General features: G+C 35.5%; 1 protein-coding gene, 1 long non-coding RNA gene and 1 other non-coding gene across 4 annotated transcripts; all 3 read right to left on the bottom strand.

Annotated features, from left to right (window-relative positions):
• Positions 1–538: 538 nt before the first annotated feature.
• On the bottom strand, positions 539–20864 carry LOC146929092 (uncharacterized). Of its 2 annotated transcripts, none has more exons than XR_015005960.1 (3): positions 20590–20864; positions 17149–17379; positions 539–1287 (listed from the first exon to the last, which is right to left on the bottom strand). It is a non-coding gene; the product is annotated as an uncharacterized LOC146929092 (long non-coding RNA). The 2 variants fall into 2 exon arrangements; XR_015005961.1 differs by having other exon boundaries at positions 20603–20864.
• Positions 8366–8472, bottom strand: LOC146929094 (small nucleolar RNA R71). Its single transcript, XR_015009213.1, has one exon. It is a non-coding gene; the product is annotated as a small nucleolar RNA R71 (small nucleolar RNA).
• Positions 18586–19388, bottom strand: LOC146929093 (uncharacterized). Its single transcript, XM_085708212.1, has 2 exons — positions 18938–19388; positions 18586–18620 (listed from the first exon to the last, which is right to left on the bottom strand). Exons 1-2 carry the CDS (start codon positions 19386–19388, stop codon positions 18586–18588), a joined length of 486 nt encoding a protein of 161 aa, XP_085564338.1.
• Positions 20865–22089: the final 1225 nt, after the last annotated feature.

Below are 22089 nucleotides of genomic sequence, written 5' to 3'. Positions count from 1 at the left end.
AGAATTTTCAGACCATTTCTTGATGTAATTCTTAGGTAGAGAGACGATATGACAAATCCATTATAAACTCACACATAAGCGGAGGTGTCGAGGTTTGAACTCCGTTCATGGTGTCTGGTCTTAACAATTTCGTGACTTATGTCTGGTCTTTACAATGAGAATTATAAAAATAGTAATATGGAACATAGTAAATTTATCACAATCTTCACTATTATAATTGAAATTTCATACATTTTAGTGATTAAATTTTAAAGGAAGTGAGCAATTTAAAATCTGCTGTTGACATTTGGCATGCTCAAATAAACGTGTTGCATCTTCAAATGGATATAAGGTAGTTCTTCTTTAGACAATGTCATTTGAGCAATTTAATGCTATATATGTATCTTCTTTAGACAATGATACCAATAGTTTCACACATCACTACTGCCATGGACTAAAACAACTTCACACATCACTTGTTTATAGTATTACTCTACTACTCACTTGTGCAGATTGGAGATGATAATTAAGTAAGCATTTAAAGAACATTACACATAGCTTGAAGCAGAATAAGTTGTTTTAATTGGATTTTATTGAAATTGAAATACAAAAACAGATTACACAGTGGAGCTGAACACTTTAGACGCAAACTTATCTACCACAATTTTGATAATTGGCAGATTACAATAGAAACAACATTCAAAATTGAAATCTCGATAGACATGAAGGTAAACAATTTCACTATTGCCAACGATCGGATCACCCAGCTTGAAACGTACACCTTCAACAATTCCGCACTCAATCATGCGCTTCCACTCACCACCACCAATTATGATTGTACGACATAGATCCAAAAATAAGAGTGCAATTCCACTTGTTGCCGCAATTGTGCTATGACCACCATGGCCGTAGTCCTCTTATCCAATGTGAATTCACAAAAACCATTGTAGAACAACTTCTATGAATCAGGGAAGAATAGCCATAAGAAGTAATTTTGTCCAATAAAAGTAATAATAAAAAATGTGAATTGGTAAGGAACATACCAAAAATTCACGGGTAACATCATACTCAGAGATAATGTTGAAGGGATGACAGAGTTTTCAATATTAATGAAAGAATAGAAAATTTCTACTCAGTACAGTAAATTTGACTTAGGGTAAGTGATTTGGTGTGTACAATGATCATGAGAGATTATGGGAACTTCAGTTTAGAGAGCTATTTTCCCATGGAGTGCAAACTAATTTCATTCTCAACCCCTAAATGAACAAAGCACAATACCACAATTGGACAGCCCTGTAAGTAACAAACCTGTAGCTGCACAAATCATTAGCAAATCCGCAAAAAACACACAGCCAAAACAAAAAATAGCTCTTAAAGAAATGTTTGGATACATATGCTTATACACAAATTTGCAATCGTTTCAAAATCAACATGAACCCATCAAAAGAAAATATTGTAGCAATGACATGATCTAATAACAACGACCACTTCAAATGGTATTAGAAAACAATAGTTAAAGAAAAATCAGCAAAAATTCAAAGTTATTGAAAAAATGTTAATTAACTACTTCAATAATATATCATATTTACTGTTCCAAATTTGCAAAAAAGAAAGAAAGTTTATTCATGCTTTTGAGCCACTTAAGACATATTGATGGTTCACACTAACCAACATTTGTTACATGTTGTAGATTAAACCGTGCACAGATCTAATAATAATGATTGTCTCAAATTGTTGTTACTAGGTTGAGTCACGACCAGGTCGCTCTCTTTAAGACGTTTCGTGGCACTGCCCAAAATTGTGCAAGAACGACTATCAACCACGCCGCCTCTAGGATAAAACAAGCCCAGCTACAACTGTGCGATTAACTACTGCACTGTAGAAAACCGTTCGAGAATTACACCTTCGAATATGGTACTAAGATCACTCTTTAATACTGAAACCACTTTAATATGGTATTGTTACCATTCTGTTATGGTGCTGAGACCACTCAAATATGGTGTTACCACCATTCTAACTTTAATTTCTCCAAAGTATCAATATGGCACTACGACCACTCAAATATGGTGATACCACCATTTCCACTTTTTAATTTCTCCTCAATTAAAATATTGAAAGAATATTTATTTAAATACTGTTAAGATCATTCTTAATTCCGACGGGACATTATTATTCAAAAAAAGGGACTATGATCTTAATAGTACTCTTTATTCCGAAGGGACTTATATTATCAAAGGGACTATGTTTTTAAGACCATTCTTAATTCCGAAGGGACATTAAACCGAAAAGGGACTATGGTCTTAAGAACACTCTAAATTCCGAAGGGACAGAAAAAAGGAGATGAAGAGAAGAAAGACTCGTCAACACAAGTCAAGAAAGGGAGAAGAGAGAAAGAGTTCCCGACAACTCAATGAAACTCTTTGGTGTGATTTTGGAACTAGGCGAGCTCTCCTTTTATAAGGAGAGTTTGTAACTAATTTGGAGAAACTTAATAATGAAGTAAACTTAAAAATTAAGCAACCCACAGATCAGCTCAAGTAACAAACTAATCGGATAAGTTCAAAAAGAAACAAACCCACTAACGAAGGAAAGATAGGAAATTCAGTTGGATTCTCAATCTTATCACAACAAACATAACCTAAAATTATGGGAAGTGATATCCATGAATAAAGAATAATAATAATTATTATTTTCATTATTATTTTCATAATAGTAATTATTATTTTAATCATTATCATGTATTTAAAATTAAATACCACTATTTAAACACTACTAATGTGTATGTTCTATTTTATGTGGGACTCCCACACTCTATTTTTTCAATTCACACAACATTAGATCAAAGTTTAATAACTTGGTGTTTAATCTTCGAACCTTCCAATTTCTTTCCATTTTTACACCAATGTTCCAACAATCCCCCACTTGAATTTAAAAAATGGTTTCAATAATAACGTCAAAACGTTTCTATAAGGTTGCTAATAAACAAAGGTGTCGCCTACAACTTGAACCTTTGCATAGCAGATAATATTCTGATTAACAAGAGTTGCTTACAGCATTGAACTCTATCTCAGACATAGAACCCGCACACAAACCTTTTCATAAGGTGTATTCTAAAAGCCCGTGCGTTTATGGCCCTGCACGTCTATCCCAGTTTTAACGAACGCTCTAGGTATTCTGCCCTGAATCCTATAGGAATCGGCCCTTAGTTCCACATTCGTATAGGTGAGTCTATCAAGAGTACTCCTATAGCTATGTACTCCACTCAAGATAAAGTATAGATCTCATTAAGGGTTTCCATTATCTCATCCTTATGTCGCTGTAGGAATCATGCTTTCTTACTTTTATCATAGCATGTTCTATCACTTGTGACTTATTATTACCCATTGAACCTATTTCTTGGGCTCTCCAATCATGTAGGTCAGGTTACCATCACTTGTGATCTTTGGGCATTAGTCCCATCCTACTGGATGTGTTTAGGATTTTCTTTATAGTAATTCCTTTCGTCAAAGGATTTGACTAATTCTTTATCAGTACGTGCACGATATACTTTAACCGTTCCTTTTAGAGCTCTCTAATTATTCTGTGTTCGTGCCTTAATTATCGTCTCTTACCATTGTGGTAACGATTCTCATTTTTGTAATAGCTGCAGACTATCACAATAAATTAACACTTCGGACAACGGTTTCACCCACTAAGGGTTCTCAGCTAGCAAGCATCTTATCAACTTGCTTCTTCACTAGTTTTCTCTAGTGTACTCATCTCAGATTCATTCCATAGTGGACTGAGTCAATATCATTTGTTTTAACAAACAACTCCTCCAGTGAAGCTCATTATGCAAACACTAGTCGCTTTAAGACTCATCTGAAAGATGTTCTATTTTGTATCTTGTACCATTCAAGTACAAAAGATTACTCCTCATAATTTAATCTTAGAGTCATAGTCTTCTTAAGGAACCTCATGACTCTTTCAGTAGCATGTCAATGCTTCTAATCTGTCTACTAATAAACTTGAACAAAAATCAACGTCGAGTCTAATACATTTAATGGCATACTTAAAAGATTGCCAATGATGCTCGCATATTCTATTTGTCTAACACCATCTCATGTGTTCTTTGAAAAGTTTTACACTTGGATCATAAGGTGTGCTTGCAAGTTTACAGTCAAATAATTACATATTCTCAACTTTGTGAGATTCATCAGAAATGTTCTCTTTTCTGATCTAGTAATCTTGAAACCAAGAATTACTTCAACTTTGTCTAGGTCTTTCTTATCAATGTTGTTGATAAACAATGATTTCACATAATTCATAACATGAATCTTTAAACCAAAATATGAGCAAGTCGTCTTCATAGAGACATACGATCGTGCAAATATTATTTGTCACTTTCATTCACTTTATACTCATTCGATAGCATTAGAATGTCAAAAAATTTATGTCATTCCTTTTTAGACCTCACAAAGAATTATCTAACTTACAGACCTTGTTTTCTTGTCCATGAATCACAAAACCTTCAGGTTGTTTAATATAGATTTCTTCTTCTATTCACAATAAAAAGGCAACTTTCACATCCATTTGGAGTACTATCGAGTTATGAATGGCGGCTAAAGGGACTAGTACTCTTATGGATATGATTCTAGTGACTGGTGAATGAGTATCGAAGAAGTCTATCTTTTTCTTTTTGTCTAAAACCTTTGACTACAAGGAGGGCCTTGTATTCATAAACCGTACCATCAGGTTTTAGTTCTTTTTCCCAAAATCGAAATACAACCAATTAGTTTGAAACTATGAGGCAAGTCAACCAAGTGTCATGTTTCGTTAGACTCTAGAGAATCCATTTCATCATTTATTGTTTCTTACCATAATCCAACATCCAATGAGGATATAGTTTCTTTAAGGCTTAATGGATCTTTTTCCAATGTATAAACCGTAAGGTCCATACTCTTTAGCAATTCTTGCTTTCTTACCTCTTCGAGGTTCTATAACATCTTGTACAATGTTTTCATAACTAATTCTGATTACTGAAATATGATTAGATATAATGCCACCACTAGTTCATACTTTTTTTAAAAAAGGGAATTATTTTGCCCCCACTAATATCGTGCTCCCACTAGTGCCCCCGCTATTCTTTAGTTAAAGAGGTAAATATTTTCATAGAAATCAACATCGTTTTATTCTATGATCACTTTAACATTTAGGTCATAAAACCTATATGTTTCGCTAATTATAGCATACCTAATGAATACACATTCATAGGCTCTACTAGTGAGTTTAACTTTCTTAGGGTCCAGAATCCAAATATAGTCCAGACAATCCCAAGTTCAAAAATAATAAGACAAGTTGAATTGTCTTTTCTTCAAAAATTTCTTAATTAGAATTTTTGTTCATAGACTTGGGTACTCTATCCAACATAAATTTCAATTTATAGAAATTAAACATATCAAGCATGTCAATTTTATTTTCCAAAATTTGCAGTCATCAATAAATATGATAAAATATCATTTTATCATTTCTAGGTTATGTGCCATCAAGTTCACACATATCATAATTTATTAAGTTTAGAGATTTATATTCTCTAAATTCTAATTTATATGAACTGTTGGTTCATATATCTTGACTGCAATAAATAAAATTGTCTAATCATATAACTTGGAATTAAGTCCAAGTTACTCAAGTTTAAAATTAAACGCTTGTTCGTGATCAACTTTGACGTGTCAAATATTAAAATCACACAACTAATAAAATAAAAGCAGAATTTAATTTTGAACATACCATCAAATGCGCAGTCTTTTCCACAAGAATGCATGATACACAAGTCTCTCTTTAAGTCTGAGTCAACTCAGTCTTATTCAATAGAAATCTGAAATTCAGATTCTTTCTAATATTTGTTTCAAACATTTTGAACATATTTCTCATATAATTTCTTTAAACGATTAACCAGTGCTCAAATTTATGAATTTGCGCATTTTTCCATATGGTTATTCCAAGAGTAATTCACTAAGCTAACAGCCAATCACAACTAAATGCATTTCAGGAAATCATTAGTAGATTACCATCTATTCTTTAATAGCAACTAGCAAGAGGTTCGTAACAGATGTTAGCTTTTCAATAGCAACAGTGAGGTCATGCTTTTAGTAATTCCCTAAAAGTTCTTCAACATCGTAAGTCACATTCTTATTTAATATGAAAGGTAAGCAAGACATGCAATGGTTTGATTGTGGCTTCAAATATCAAATAAGATCAATATTGCTCTCCGGTTAATTTGTCGTTTGAAACAACAAGTACTTCATTGTTTCAGTCGAAATGTAATTATATATTGCCAGATTTATCCTTAATGTATTTAGGGACAACTTAACCTCAGTAAGTAACTTATTCGGTAGACATAGCAGATCGAAACGTCTTAAAATTGTTGTTTTTGGATTTCCAAACTGTTGTATTTGGATTTCCAAATTCTATTATCTACCGAAGTTGTTACTAGGTTGAGTCACGACCAGGTCCCTCTCTTTAAGACGTTTCGTGGCACTGCCCAAAATTGTGCAAGACCGACTATCAACCACGCCGCCTCCAGGATAAAACAAGCTCAACAACAACTGTGCGATTAACTACTGCACTGTAGAAAACCGTTCGAGAATTACACCTTCGAATATGTGATGAGTCATAGATAGTCTAATTTATTGCCTTATTTAGTTTAGTTTTAAATAAGATTTGATTTAGTTTTATTGCATTTTATTTTCTTTTAGAATATTTTACTTTAAATTGTCTTTTATTTTATTTTAGGAATGAATATATGGTGGAAGGTGCCTTGGAGCGAAAGAAAGAGGACTGGAGCAAATACAGCGCAAGAATACGAAGATACGGGACAAAAATATGTTCCCCCAATCTCAGAAGCTTGGCACGGCCCGTGCCATGTGGCACGGCCGTGCCCGTCCCAGAACACTCTTTTGCTGCTTTTCTTCGGGCCCAAGTTACCATGTTGCAGCTTTACCGTTTTATCCCTTTAGTTGCTTAGTTTCTAAGTCGATTGTAAAGCTATAAATAGAGTAGCTCTCCACCATAAAACATTCACCTTTTACTTTGTTGATTTCAAGTATTATTTCAATAAAAAGTCTTTATTTCCTTTTTACTTTCTTTGCAATTTATTTTACTGTTTATCTCTCTTCTTCCCCCATGTCTACGATGAACATGAGTGAGTAGACTTCTTCGTCTTGGGATTGTTGGGGAGTCTAATGACTCAATCCTAAACAAAACAAGCCTAAACCCTAATTTCTATGTAACCCTAATTTCTAATCTAGATTCACCGTCTTAACGTGGATTAACAATTATCAAACTGTGGAAGCGAAAGCGGAGGGTTTGATAATCGTTAATCCATCATCCCAAACATCAATTCATAAAGCGAGAGCGGAGTCTTGATGTTGGAACAAGTGAATCTAGACAATAATTGCAAAACAGTGAAATAGTCTTTGCAATTATTGAGACAAAGAGTAGTTTCAATCCTCTATGCATCTTCTAGTAATCATGTCAGCGAAATAGGCTTGGTTGCTAGAAGTAAACTCTCACCGGACTTTCATCGGAAAGGTGAGGGGCTAAGGGAAACCGGTCTTTAGAAATTTGTGTGTAAACCATGAAATTAGATGTTTAGGTCTTGTCTAGTGAAGGATTTGTCATTATGATGAACCAATGATCCCGAGGCCCTTTATTATTATTGTTTTTACCTTCAGCAATAAAACTCCCTTTTTCTAACTTTCTCTCCTCTAATCATTCACTAAAAGTTAATTAAGTTGAACAACTCCCTAGCGGAACGATACTCTTACTTACTACTATTACTTCGATAGGCCGTGCACTTGCGGTTTGGCTCTATCAAGTTTTTGGCGCCGTTGCCGGGGAGTTAACTAATTTAATTAGCTTTTTCTTAGTGATTATAATTCTCTCTTCTTCTTTCTCTTTTCTTTTCTTTTTATTTTTAACTTTTTATTTTTTTCCTTCATCATTAACTTCTTGGAAAGCATAAAAATAATACCAAACATGGCTGAAAGACGTGCTCTTAAAGAATACGTGACTCCTTCAACGGAAGAGCCATATGCTATTATTGTGTATCCAACGGTTGAAGATGAAGATTTTGAAATTAAGCCTGCCCAACTTAAGATGGTGCAGCAAAATTATTTTTCGGGATCCCCCGATGAGGATCCCAATCTCCATATCTCAACTTTTTGGCGGCTCACCGTAACATATAAGAAAAACCAAGAAACTTTGAGACTGCATCTCTTCCCTTTTTCTCTAAAAAACAAGGCTCTTAATTGGTTCCATTCCCTAAGAGTTGGTTCCATCACCTCATGGGACCAATTGAAGCGTGAATTTTCTTATCCGTTTCCTTCCCCCTTCAAAAATCGGCCAACTAAGGGCCAAGCTTTTTCAATTCACTCAAAAAGAGGGGGAATCCCTTCATGATTCATGGGGACATTTTAAAGATATGCTTAAACTTTGCCCCCTCCATGGACTAGAGGAATGGTTGATCATCCACACTTTCTACAATGGTTTATCTCAGGCCACTAAAATCTTTGTTGATACAGCTGCATGTGGTGCTCTAATGAACAAGGACTTCGAAACAGCTTATGCCTTGATTGAAGACATGACTCGAAATCTCTTTCTATGGACTGATGAAGAATTCTCTACAAAGTCTTCACCCTCCAAAAAGAGGGCAGGTATGTACGAAGTCTCTAACTATGACCACCTTGCTTCTAGGATTGATGCACTAACCCACAAATTTGAAAAACATAATGTTAGTGATACTACTTCTACATCTCCTTGCAAAACATGTAGTGAATGCAAACTAGGTAGTGTTGAGCAAATAAACTTTATTCAAAGCAACCAAGGGGTAAGTTTTGACCAAAGCCCTAATGAAAATCCCCTGGTTTACGGAACAACACCACCAAGTTATGCTAATGATCAAAAGGTTATTCAAAAGTCTAATCTTGAACTTTTAATGGAAAACTATCTTCTTAACCAATCCGAGCAGCTCAAGGAGCTTGCAAATCAAACTAGACTTTTAAATGACTCTTTTGTTTCACTTACATCAAAAGTAGACTCCATTTCCTCTCACAACAAAGTCTTAGAGGCTCAGCTCTCTCTAGTTGTTCAATTTTACCAACCTAGAATGAACGCCGTTACACTTAGAAGTGGTAAGCAATTAGAAGACCCCTTAAGAGTCAAGCCTAGTGAGGAAGAGACTAGTGAACCACAAGGTGAGATGACTAGGGAAGAGAGTGAGAAACCACAAAGTGAGGAAGTTACACCACCCCTCTTCAAACCAAAAATTCCTTTCCCTCAAAGATTTGCCAAGTCTAAACTTGATGAGCAATTTAAAAAGTTCATTGAAATGATGAATAAAATCTACATTGATGTTCCCTTCATCGACGTTCTAACTCAAATGCCTACCTATGCTAAGTTTTTAAAAGAGATTCTTTCAAAAAAGAGGAAAATTGAGGAAAGTGAAACGGTGAACCTTACGGAAGAATGTAGTGCCATCATCCAAAATAAGTTGCCACCCAAGCTTAAGGATCCAGGAAGTTTCTCCATACCTTGTGTCATAGGGTCTGAAATAGTAAAGAGGGCAATGTGTGACTTAGGAGCCAGTGTAAGTTTGATGCCTTTATCTCTTTACGAAAGATTGGGGTTGGGGGAACTTAAGTCAACTAGGATGACCCTACAATTAGCGGACCGTTCCCTTAAGTATCCAGCTGGAATCATAGAGGATGTCCCTGTCAAGGTAGGAGAAATCTATGTCCCTACGGACTTTGTTGTGATGGAAATAGAGGAAGATAACCAAGTACCAATACTTTTGGGAAGGCCTTTCCTTGCTACCGCTGGGGCTATAATTGATGTTAAACATGGGAAGTTGGAATTTAATGTTGGTGAAGATACTGTTGAATTTGAACTTGCTAAACTAATGAAAAATCCCTCCATTAAAGATTCTTGTTGCATGTTAGATATAATTGACCATTGTGTGAAAGAGTGCTCCTTAGCATCAACTACACATGATGGCTTGGAGGTGTGCTTGGTTAGTGATGCAGGTACAAAGCTAGAAGGAGATGCCAAGACATACGAGGAGTTATTGAATGAAAACCCTCCCATGCAAGGTTTGGGAATGGAAGAATTAATAAGGGAGGAAGCAGCCCCTCTACCAAAAGAGGCACCAAAGGTGGAGCTCAAGCCACTTCCACCAAGCTTGAGGTATGAATTCTTAGGCCCTAACTCAACCTACCCTGTTATTGTGAATGCAAGCTTGAATAAGGTAGAAACTGAAAAATTGCTTTATGTTCTCAAGAAATACCCTAAAGCCATAGGTTATACCATTGATGACATTAAAGGAATAAATCCCTCATTGTGTACGCATAGGATATTGCTTGAAGAGGACTATAAGCCCTCTGTTGAACACCAAAGAAGATTAAATCCTAACATGAAAGAAGTTGTGAAAAAAGAAGTCTTAAAGCTCCTAGATGCAGGTGTTATCTATCCAATTTCTGATTCTAAATGGGTTAGCCCGGTTCAAGTAGTACCTAAAAAGGGTGGTCTTACAGTTATTAAAAATGATAAAAATGGATCCATTGCAACTAGAACTGTCACCGGTTGGAGGATGTGCATCGACTATAGGAAGCTTAACAAAGAAACCCGTAAAGATCACTTCCCACTCCCCTTTATAGACCAAATGTTAGAAAGGTTAGCTAAGCATTCACACTTTTGTTACTTAGATGGCTATTCTGGATTCTTCCAAATACTCATTCACCCTAATGACCAAGAGAAAACCACTTTCACATGTCCCTTTGGTACCTTTGCCTATAGGAGAATGCCCTTTGGTCTTTGCAATGCCCCCGCTACCTTTCAAAGATGCATGATGTCTATTTTTTCTGATTTTGTTGAAGATATAATGGAAGTTTTTATGGATGATTTTTCTGTGCATGGATCTAGTTTTGATAATTGTTTAACTAACCTGGAAAAAGTTTTGGAAAGATGTGAACAGGTGAACTTAGTGTTGAATTGGGAAAAATGTCACTTCATGGTAAGAGAAGGGATTGTCCTAGGACACTTAGTCTCTGAACGAGGTATAGAGGTAGATAAAAAAAAATTGAAATTATTGAAAAAATGTGTCCTCCTACCTCGGTCAAAGAAGTTAGAAGCTTCCTAAGACATGCGGGATTCTACCGCCGTTTCATTAAAGATTTTTCTTCAATCACTAAGCCACTAACAAGCTTGCTCCTTAAGGATGCAGATTTTGTGTTTGATGATACATGCCTAAAAGCATTCTGCAGGTTAAAAGAAGCCCTGGTCACTGCCCCAATCATACAACCACCAGATTGGAACTTACCTTTTGAAATAATGTGTGATGCAAGTGACTATGCAGTTGGAGCTGTGTTGGGACAAAGAAAAGACAAGAAGATGCACACCATTTATTATGCAAGTAAGACCCTTGATGAGGCACAGGTAAATTGTGCTACAACTGAGAAGGAACTGTTAGCAGTAGTCTATGCTATTGACAAATTCAGGCCATACTTGGTAGGATCAAAAATCATTATTTACACAGATCACTCGACAATAAAATATTTGTTAAACAAAAAAGATGCCAAACCGAGGTTGATCCGATGGATTTTGCTCCTCCAAGAATTTGATATTGAAATAAAAGATAAAAAGGGCACTGAAAATGTTGTGGCTGATCACCTGTCCCGTCTTAGGGAACCCAATGAGGACGAGTTGCCTTTGGATGATTCTTTTCCGGATGACCAACTCTTCTTATTGGCGCAAACTAACGCACCTTGGTATGCAGACTTTGTTAATTTTCTTGCAGCAGGAGTACTACCGCCTAACTTGAACTACCAGCAAAAGAAAAAATTCTTCCATGATCTCAAGCACTACTATTGGGATGAGCCTTACCTCTTCAAAAGAGGTTCGGATGGGGTTTTTCGAAGATGCATCCCTGAAAGCGAGGTAAGTAGTATTCTTCACCATTGTCACTCCTCCTCCTATGGTGGCCACGCCAGTAGTCAAAAAACTTCTTTCAAAATTCTTCAATCTGGTTTCTGGTGGCCATCACTTTTTAAGGACGTGCATCTCTTTGTTTCTAAATGTGACAATTGTCAACGCACCGGTAATATTACTAAAAGGAATGAAATGCCCTTGAACAATATCCTTGAAGTGGAAATTTTCGATGTATGGGGTATTGATTTCATGGGGCCATTTCCTTCCTCTTTTGGTAATCAATACATATTAGTGGTTGTTGACTATGTGTCCAAATGGGTTGAGGCCATTGCTTCCCCCACCAATGATGCACATGTAGTTATGAAATTGTTCAAAAAAGTTATCTTTCCAAGGTTTGGAGTGCCAAGGGTTGTCATAAGCGATGGAGGGTCTCACTTCATTTCTAAACATTTTGAAAAACTTTTACAAAAATATGGAGTGAAACATAAAGTTGCAACACCCTATCACCCACAAACTAGTGGACAAGTCGAGGTCTCAAATAGACAAATAAAGGCCATTCTTGAAAAGACAGTTTCTATCTCTAGGAAAGATTGGTCAACTAAGCTTGATGATGCTCTTTGGGCCTATCGAACAGCTTACAAAACTCCCATTGGAATGACTCCTTTTAAGCTAATTTATGGGAAATCTTGTCACCTCCCGGTTGAACTCGAGCACAAGGCTTATTGGGCAATTAGGAACCTTAACTTAGACCCCAACTTAGCCGGTCAAAAAAGGAAACTTCAACTAAGTGAGTTAGAAGAACTTAGGATAGATGCCTATGAGAATGATCGCATTTATAAAGAAAGAACTAAAAAATGGCATGATAAGCATATCCTTAAAAAGGACTTCAAAATTGGTGACCTTGTGCTGCTCTTTAACTCTAGGATGAAGCTCTTTCCAGGAAAACTAAGGTCTAGGTGGTCTGGTCCGTTTCAAGTCCGCAAGGTCTATCCCAATGGGGCTATTGAAATCTTTTCTGAAAAAACCGGACCATTCAAAGTTAACGGACAAAGGCTAAAAGTTTACAATGTAGGAGAATGGACTGAAGTAGTGGCTGCTTGGAGACTTATTGACCCGCCTTAAAGTTGTTTTTCTTTTCGTCAAGCTAATGACGGTAAAAGAGAGCTTCGTGGGAGGCAACCCACGCATTTAATTGCTTTTGTTTTGTTTGTTTTTCTTTGTTTTAAGTTGTTTTGTAGGTAATTGTCCAAGTATGATTCGACAAGAAGTCAAGAAATTGAAATTTTTTGAAGTCCCCTTACTAGAATGTTGGCACGGCCCGTGCCATGGTTTTTAAGCAAAAAAGGGAGGGCTGCCACAGAATGTTGGCACGGCCCGTGCTGAGGATGGCACGGCCGTGCCAGCTTGCAGATTCCAAAAATCAACATTTTTTGCTATTTATAGCACAATGTGAGCTTTCTGCACCCCTTTCTTCTTTCTTCTCCTTCTTTTGCTTTTTAATTTCTTTTCTTTTTGAATCATTGAAGACAATGCTTCCCCTAAGTGTGTGTGTGTGTGTGTGTGTGTGGGGGGGGGAGGGGGGCTAATAAAGTGTCTAGAGTCATAGTGTCCAAACTCCCTTGAACTTTATTCTTTTGTTTTGTTTTTATAGTGAAAGGCATGACTAGTAGCTTGCTTTTAATGCAAAAAATGGCATGAAATTTTTTGTTTTGTCTCTTCTTTAGGTTGCTTCTTGTACATGAAAGTAGTTTCTTGTGTTTCTTATGATCATACTATACCCATATCATGTTTTACTGTGAAATTCTCCAATGAGAAAAGCACTCGGTTGCAATCCTTGAGCAAATGTATGAATAGGTATTTTAAGGAACACGTTCTATCTTTAATGTTAACTTAGACCTTTTAAAGTCTTAAGAGTAAAAGTAGTATAAGTTTGTGTGGGAAATTAATCTATGTTCTTAATTGTTATATCCTTAATTGTTAAAGTTAAAATGGGGCGGGAGAATGGCACCAACATGTGGGGGAAAGGACAATCCCTAACTTCCTAATTATGGTGGTGACTCCCTAATTTGAACTTAAAGTGAAACAAATTCATCAATGCTAGGGGGAAAGGACAATTACATCCAAAAAGACTTCCTACGCGGAGATGAAACAAATAAAATTTTGCAGCATTGCTTAGGGTGATTTTGAATCTAGGGGGAAAGGACAATTACATCCGAGAAGACTTCCTACGAGGATAGATAGCCCCTAAGCATCTGCAGCCCCTTGTGCTTAATTGTTAAATTAATTCAATCTTAACTTAAATTCCCATCACTCTTATATGAAATGAAGAAAGGACTTTTCTCGGTTACTTTAGCACTAAGGATAGAACCTATTCCTCATAATATCTGTCTTATACAGGAGCAAGAAAAGGGTTGGACTGCACACACACACTCACTTGAGACTTGATGTTGGGTAGAATAGGTTCATGAGAAGTATTTGAAATTGTAATTAGTGTACTTGAAGCAAAGCCTTTCTTTTGAGACATGTGTTCTTAATATTGCCATAATAATCTTTTGTTGCTGCTATGTCTGTTGCCTTTTGCTTGAGGACAAGCAAAGATTCAAGTGTGGGGGAGTTTGATGAGTCATAGATAGTCTAATTTATTGCCTTATTTAGTTTAGTTTTAAATAAGATTTGATTTAGTTTTATTGCATTTTATTTTCTTTTAGAATATTTTACTTTAAATTGTCTTTTATTTTATTTTAGGAATGAATATATGGTGGAAGGTGCCTTGGAGCGAAAGAAAGAGGACTGGAGCAAATACAGCGCAAGAATACGAAGATACGGGACAAAAATATGTTCCCCCAATCTCAGAAGCTTGGCACGGCCCGTGCCATGTGGCACGGCCGTGCCCGTCCCAGAACACTCTTTTGCTGCTTTTCTTCGGGCCCAAGTTACCATGTTGCAGCTTTACCGTTTTATCCCTTTAGTTGCTTAGTTTCTAAGTCGATTGTAAAGCTATAAATAGAGTAGCTCTCCACCATAAAACATTCACCTTTTACTTTGTTGATTTCAAGTATTATTTCAATAAAAAGTCTTTATTTCCTTTTTACTTTCTTTGCAATTTATTTTACTGTTTATCTCTCTTCTTCCCCCATGTCTACGATGAACATGAGTGAGTAGACTTCTTCGTCTTGGGATTGTTGGGGAGTCTAATGACTCAATCCTAAGCAAAACAAGCCTAAACCCTAATTTCTATGTAACCCTAATTTCTAATCTAGATTCACCGTCTTAACGTGGATTAACAATTATCAAACTGTGGAAGCGAAAGCGGAGGGTTTGATAATCGTTAATCCATCATCCCAAACATCAATTCATAAAGCGAGAGCGAAGTCTTGATGTTGGAACAAGTGAATCTAGACAATAATTGCAAAACAGTGAAATAGTCTTTGCAATTATTGAGACAAAGAGTAGTTTCAATCCTCTATGCATCTTCTAGTAATCATGTCAGCGAATTAGGCTTGGTTGCTAGAAGTAAACTCTCACCGGACTTTCATCGGAAAGGTGAGGGGCTAAGGGAAACCGGTCTTTAGAAATTAGTGTGTAAACCATGAAATTAGATGTTTAGGTCTTGTCTAGTGAAGGATTTGTCATTATGATGAACCAATGATCCCGAGGCCCTTTATTATTATTGTTTTTACCTTCAGCAATAAAACTCCCTTTTTCTAACTTTCTCTCCTCTAATCATTCACTAAAAGTTAATTAAGTTGAACAACTCCCTAGCGGAACGATACTCTTACTTACTACTATTACTTCGATAGGCTGTGCACTTGCGGTTTGGCTCTATCAATATGGTACTAAGATTACTCTTTAATACTGAAACCACTTTAATATGGTATTGTTACCATTCTGTTATGGTGCTGAGACCACTCAAATATGGTGTTACCACCATTCTAACTTTAATTTCTCCAAAGTATCAATATGGCACTACGACCACTCAAATATGGTGATACCACCATTTCCACTTTTTAATTTCTCCTCAATTAAAATATTGAAAGAATATTTATTTAAATACTGTTAAGATCATTTTTAATTCCGACGGGACATTATTATTCAAAAAAAGGGACTATGATCTTAATAGTACTCTTTATTCCGAAGGGACTTATATTATCAAAGGGACTATGTTTTTAAGACCATTCTTAATTCCGAAGGGACATTAAACCGAAAAGGGACTATGGTCTTAAGAACACTCTAAATTCCGAAGGGACAGAAAAAAGGAGATGAAGAGAAGAAAGACTCGTCAACACAAGTCAAGAAAGGGAGAAAAGAGAAAGAGTTCCCGACAACTCAATGAAACTCTTTGGTGTGATTTTGGAACTAGGCGAGCTCTCCTTTTATAAGGAGAGTTTGTAACTAATTTGGAGAAACTTAATAATGAAGTAAACTTAAAAATTAAGCAACCCACAGATCAGCTCAAGTAACAAACTAATCGGATAAGTTCAAAAAGAAACAAACCCACTAACGAAGGAAAGATAGGAAATTCAGTTGGATTCTCAATCTTATCACAACAAACATAACCTAAAATTATGGGAAGTGATATCCATGAATAAAGAATAATAATTATTATTATTTTCATTATTATTTTCATAATTGTAATTATTATTTTCATCATTATCATGTATTTAAAATTAAATACCACTATTTAAACACTACTAATGTGTATGTTCTATTTTATGTTAGACTCCCACACTCTATTTTTTCAATTCACACAACATTAAATCAAAGTTTAATAACTTGGTGTTTAATCTTCCAACCTTCCAATTTCTTTCCATTTTTACACCAATGTTCCAACACAAATGCTATACATGTGGAGTTTTTGCTTGTAGCAATTGTGATTAGTCAATAAGGTAGCAACAATACATTAGATTCTGATTGTTGAGTAATGCGACATGACACTCTTTAATCCTTTTCTAGAATTTGACTCTATTGAAAGCGAGTATACTAAGAACAATATTTGCAATTGAAAATATATTTGTAAACTTAATACTGTCATGGCTCACCAAAAATAATGAAGTAGGATTAATCCTTCATCAAAGAGGTGCACAGGTCAAACAACACCAAAACAAACAATCAAACTACAAAATCAACATTTATATGAGATAATTTTCCAATGTCAAAATCAAACAAAAAATCTGATATCATAAGAGAAACAGATCTAAGCATCACCTCAACGTTTGAAATTGAACCGTCTCCGTAATGCTACCTCGAGGCATGGAAGAATCCAGATGCTCCGCGATTACCTCCTCCATTGGAAAAGAATAACCTTGCCATCATAATAGGAATATTTTTTATTTGATTTGATTTGAAACATAAAAGAAATACGTTTGATTTGAAACATGAATATTTTTTGAATATTTTTTTTAGAAAACCGTTCTTCCAATGTTCATCTTCACAAACCTGCAATGCAAATTCAGGAAGATAATGACATCACAAATCATTAGCTTATATCAATATTAAACATAGTTAATTTTTTCCAACTCTTGCAACATTTAATTATTCTTAAAGAAGTGTACCAATAAGATATGCATGTAAGTCTCCATGTTATGATAAAAGAACATCACAGAAAAAAATCTAAAAGCTAGACATTCAGAGAAAAGAAAACAATCAATCTGGGTACATATTGTAAAAGTGACTTTCCATGTAAAATTCAAATTATCTTATCAGCACTCCAACTTAGTTCAACAAAATAAATAATCAAATGAAAAAGTCAATGAAACTTGTTTACAAATTACATGGCATAAATGATGATTCAAACGAAAACAATGATATATGAGCTATATAAAGGAAACAATAAAATAGAAAATGATAAATGGTATACTGTGAAATTAGGAGCTTGATGAAAAGGCTTAGGTTATGAAGATGCAGATTAAATAGAAAAACAAAGCTATGATCTAATTGCTTGCATCTTAGAGAAGTTGAATGAGTTTTCTTAAACTTTACCATATCCATGGTGAAAACTCAGAGAAAATTGAATCTTGATGAAGAAGAAAGAGAGAAAATGAGAGAAAATTCTGATTTCATTCAATAGAAAATAGTGAACTATTACAACAGTGCTACTTATAACAGTTCATGAACCTAACAAACTTCTAACTAACTTTTGGATCAAGTAAAGCTAGTACATGATAAGGTTCTAAGGAATCACAAGGAAACTTGCTCTCCAAGTTATCTAATGTTGGTAACTTGCTCTGCAAGTTACTTAATGATACAAGGAGTAAAACAGTTTAACAACCATAGTCATCAAGAGCACTAATGAAATATTTATAACCATGAATAGACTGAATGGAAACAGGACCCCATATGTCAAAATGAAACATTTCATAGCATTTGTTTGCTTTATTTACACTGAGCTGAAAAGGTAATTTTCTATGTCTAGAGTAGTGACATATATCACATACTGAATTTTCATCAATCTTAATACAATGAAAGGATTGTTTCAAACTAAGTAACCTACTATTGGACAAATGACCTAATTTGAAGTGCCATAAGGCTTCTTGAGGCAGAAAAGAAGAACTTTGCGAACTGGTTTGAGATGAAGCTATGACAGGTTGGGGCTTGGTTGATGAAGAAGCTTGTGTGGCAAGAAAGTACAATCCCTCTATCAAATCAGCCAAACCAATCATCTTCAAGTTCCTCCTTTCCTTTATTAAACATTTATCATTATCAAAAGTTACTATGTAGTCACTATCAACACATAATTTAGGTACAGATAGCAAATTCAATTTGAATTCAGCAACATATAGCACATTCTTAGCAATCAGTCCTAGAGAAAACTGAACTGTGCCAGAGAATTTTGCTATGGCCATATTACCATTTGGTAGCTTAATATGAACAGGTTTAATTGACTGATAAGAATCAAATACTCTAATGGATGAACATATGTGGTCACTAGCACCTGAATCAACTATCCATGAACCAAAACTGGATTGATTCAAAGCATATGAGAGTCTGGATATACCTGATGTCACATGATTAGTGACATGGTTCACCTTGCTAGAAGAACTCAGTTGAGTCTGAAGAAGATTAACCAGCTGTTCATATTGCTCCTTTGTGATACCAAAAGAATCACTCCCTTTGCAACTCTTTGAATCATCCAGATCCTCCCTTTCTTCATGCACTTCAAGGGCAGCATTATTAGCAGTGGCATTCTTGCCAAAATTTGGAGGAAAACCATGTTTCCTATAACAAGTATCAACTGTATGGTTGCTTCTTCCACAGAAAGAACACACACGTTTTGCACCAGAAGTGGATGAAGAACCTCCATAGCCACGTCCTCTTCCTTGGGACTTAGGAAAATTCACTGCATTGATGAGAATCTTTGATTCATCAGCAAAAACAGAGACTCTAAACTGTCTTTCATGCTGTAGTACCATTGAGAAAATCTTGTTGAGAGTTGGTAAAGGATTCATCAACATAATTTAGGAACGCACAAGATCAAATTGATCATTAAGACCAGTGAGAAAACGAATAGAACGCGTAATCTCATGTTGATGTTTAGCATTGAGAACACCAGTATTACAAGTACAACGGTGAGCACAAGCACAAACTGGAGTTGGGAGATAAGCTTCAAGTTCTTCCCACAAAACCTTCAAAGCAGTGAAAAATTCAAAAACAGAGCGTGAATCTTGTTTCAAACCAAAGATTTCACACTGTAATTCAGAAATTCGAATGTAATCGCCTTGAGAAAATCTTTCTTTGAGTTCGTTACAAATGTCTACTACATTCTCAAGAAAAACAATACTCTGCGCAATGGAATCTTCAACCGAATTCATGACCACGAGTGAACAAGCATGTTGCAACGATTCCATGCCTTGAAACTTGGATCAAAATCCGTAGGAACATGGATTGATCCATCAACAAAATCAAATTTGTTCTTTCCTCCCAAAGCTCTTCGTATTGAACGCGCCCAAGAATGATAATTCGAATTGTTCAATACCGGAGTGATAGCAACAGAGGAAAGACCATCAGAAGCGTGAACGTAATAGACGTTACCAGGTTGTTGAGACGGATCGAGAATCGGAGGAATAACAGCACCTCCAAGAACACCACCGTTCACGGCGGCGTTACCGGCATTACCACGCACCATCGGAGAAGAAGCAGAAAAATAACCGGAAGAAAGAAAGAATAAAAGAGACGATGCGCTGCAGAGCTCAGAGGAGCTCTGATACCATCTTAAACTTTACCATATCCATGGTGAAAACTCAGAGAAAATTGAATCTTGATGAAGAAGAAAGAAAGAAAATGAGAGAAAATTCTGATTTCATTCAATTAGAAAATAGTGAACTATTACAACAGTGCTATTTATAACAGTTCATGAACCTAACAAACTTCTAACTAACTTTTGGATCAAGTAAAGCTAGTACATGATGAGGTTCTATGGAATCACAAGGAAACTTGCTCTCCAAGTTATCTAATGTTGGTAACTTGCTCTGCAAGTTACTTAATGATACAGGGAGTAAAAAAGTTTAACAAGTTTCCCAACTACAAAAATGAAGAAGCGCAAATATATTAAACAGAGATCAGGAAGAAAAATTCAAAACAAAAGAGGATTCACAATCATAGGGAAAATAAAAGAAGGAAATAGACAGGGATGAAAAAAAAATGATGGACTTTGATCTTCCACTGGAGGTGCTCTCAAACTTCACCGCCATCTTGGCTTCTTCAACCCCAATTCATGGCCTTCCGCGGTGACCGCAACAAACCTAGAGGGAGAAGGAGGAAAAAAACGAAATAAGGAGGATGAGATAAATCAACTGCAAAAAATTTGCAAACAAATCAACGGTAACTATCATCAGAATATTAAATTAATCCGGAGAGAAAAAGAGATTGGTCAGTGAGTTTGACAAAGCTCATCAAGTCAGATTTGGATTTCAGAAGAGGTTGAACAGCCTGTGTTTGAGAAAAAATGAATGAATAATTCTGAAAAAAATTACAAAAATAAATTTAGAGAGTGAGTGGGTACCTTGGACTGAAGAGGAAGACACCACCATGAAGAAAATAATGAATAATTGCCTTAATCAAAGTGATAGAGGGAGGAGAAGAGGGAAGCATGGGGCTCTGTAGAGTTTGCATCGGTATTGAAGAAATAATGGAGAGGTGTGGTATCAGTTGTTTTGTTTCCCTATGCACGTGTTTCAATTTTTAAGGAGTGAGATTTGATCAACGGCTGATGTGCTAACCGCCCCTAATTACAATGATCTAACGGTCTGCATTGATTGGCGCCTAAAAATATAGAATTAGGGTTGTGCAATTAGGCTAACAATGTATGTTAAGATTAGATATAAGTAAGATTCTTTTCAGATAAAAACGGAAAACCTTTTTTTTTTTGTCAAGTAATGTAGTGGTTAGAAATTAATGTAATTGGTGGAAAATTTGGAATTCGAACTTGGCCCTACATACTGTAATGTTCTCGCCAACTGAACTATGCTCACGAAGACTTGATAAACCCAATTTAATTCAAGAAAGATAAAAAAAAGTTTCGTTGTTATATTAAAAAACTAAAAATCTACTTTTAATTATAAGAAAAATAAACCCGACATCTTAGTTGAACCTAAACTAAATTAAAAATTGAGCAATGTTATTTGAACAATCATTTCTTGTGACAACTTATTTGAAAACCAAAGTATATAAAGAAATTTAGGTAGTGGCACAAAAATTAAAGCAATAGGGAGAGAAAGTAGAAGGACAATATGAGTATGAGAGATAAAGTTGTCACAAAAGTTGTCAAAAAATGGTTGTTTAAATATCATTTCTCTTAAAAATTGGCAATGTTCAATTAGGAACTATATTGTCTTGGATTATTTTTCTCATAGAACAAAAAATAATTTTATTTTTCAGAGCCTAAATTGAGCCTCTAATTATTTTTCTTAAAGATTAAAATAGGTCTTCACTCTTATTCTTTTTCTTCTTTCTTTTCTTTTCTTCACTCGAGTGGTAAGACTAGACATGATAGGATTAGGAATGACACCATTAGAGAGAGTAGGGGTAGCACTTATAGTAGAAAAGTTGGTAGAAAATAGGCTTAGATGGTTTGGACATGTAGAGAGAAGACGCGTAGATGCCGTTGTAAGAGGAGTAGATCAAATGGAGGAGAGTCAGGTTAAAAGAGGT

The sequence above is a fragment of the Medicago sativa genome, chromosome 4 (assembly GCF_051527215.1).
Source record: "Medicago sativa cultivar Bolivia chromosome 4, Bolivia_mono, whole genome shotgun sequence".
NCBI classification, from domain to species: domain Eukaryota; kingdom Viridiplantae; phylum Streptophyta; class Magnoliopsida; order Fabales; family Fabaceae; genus Medicago; species Medicago sativa.
This window is presented reverse-complemented; position numbering and strand designations above follow the sequence as displayed.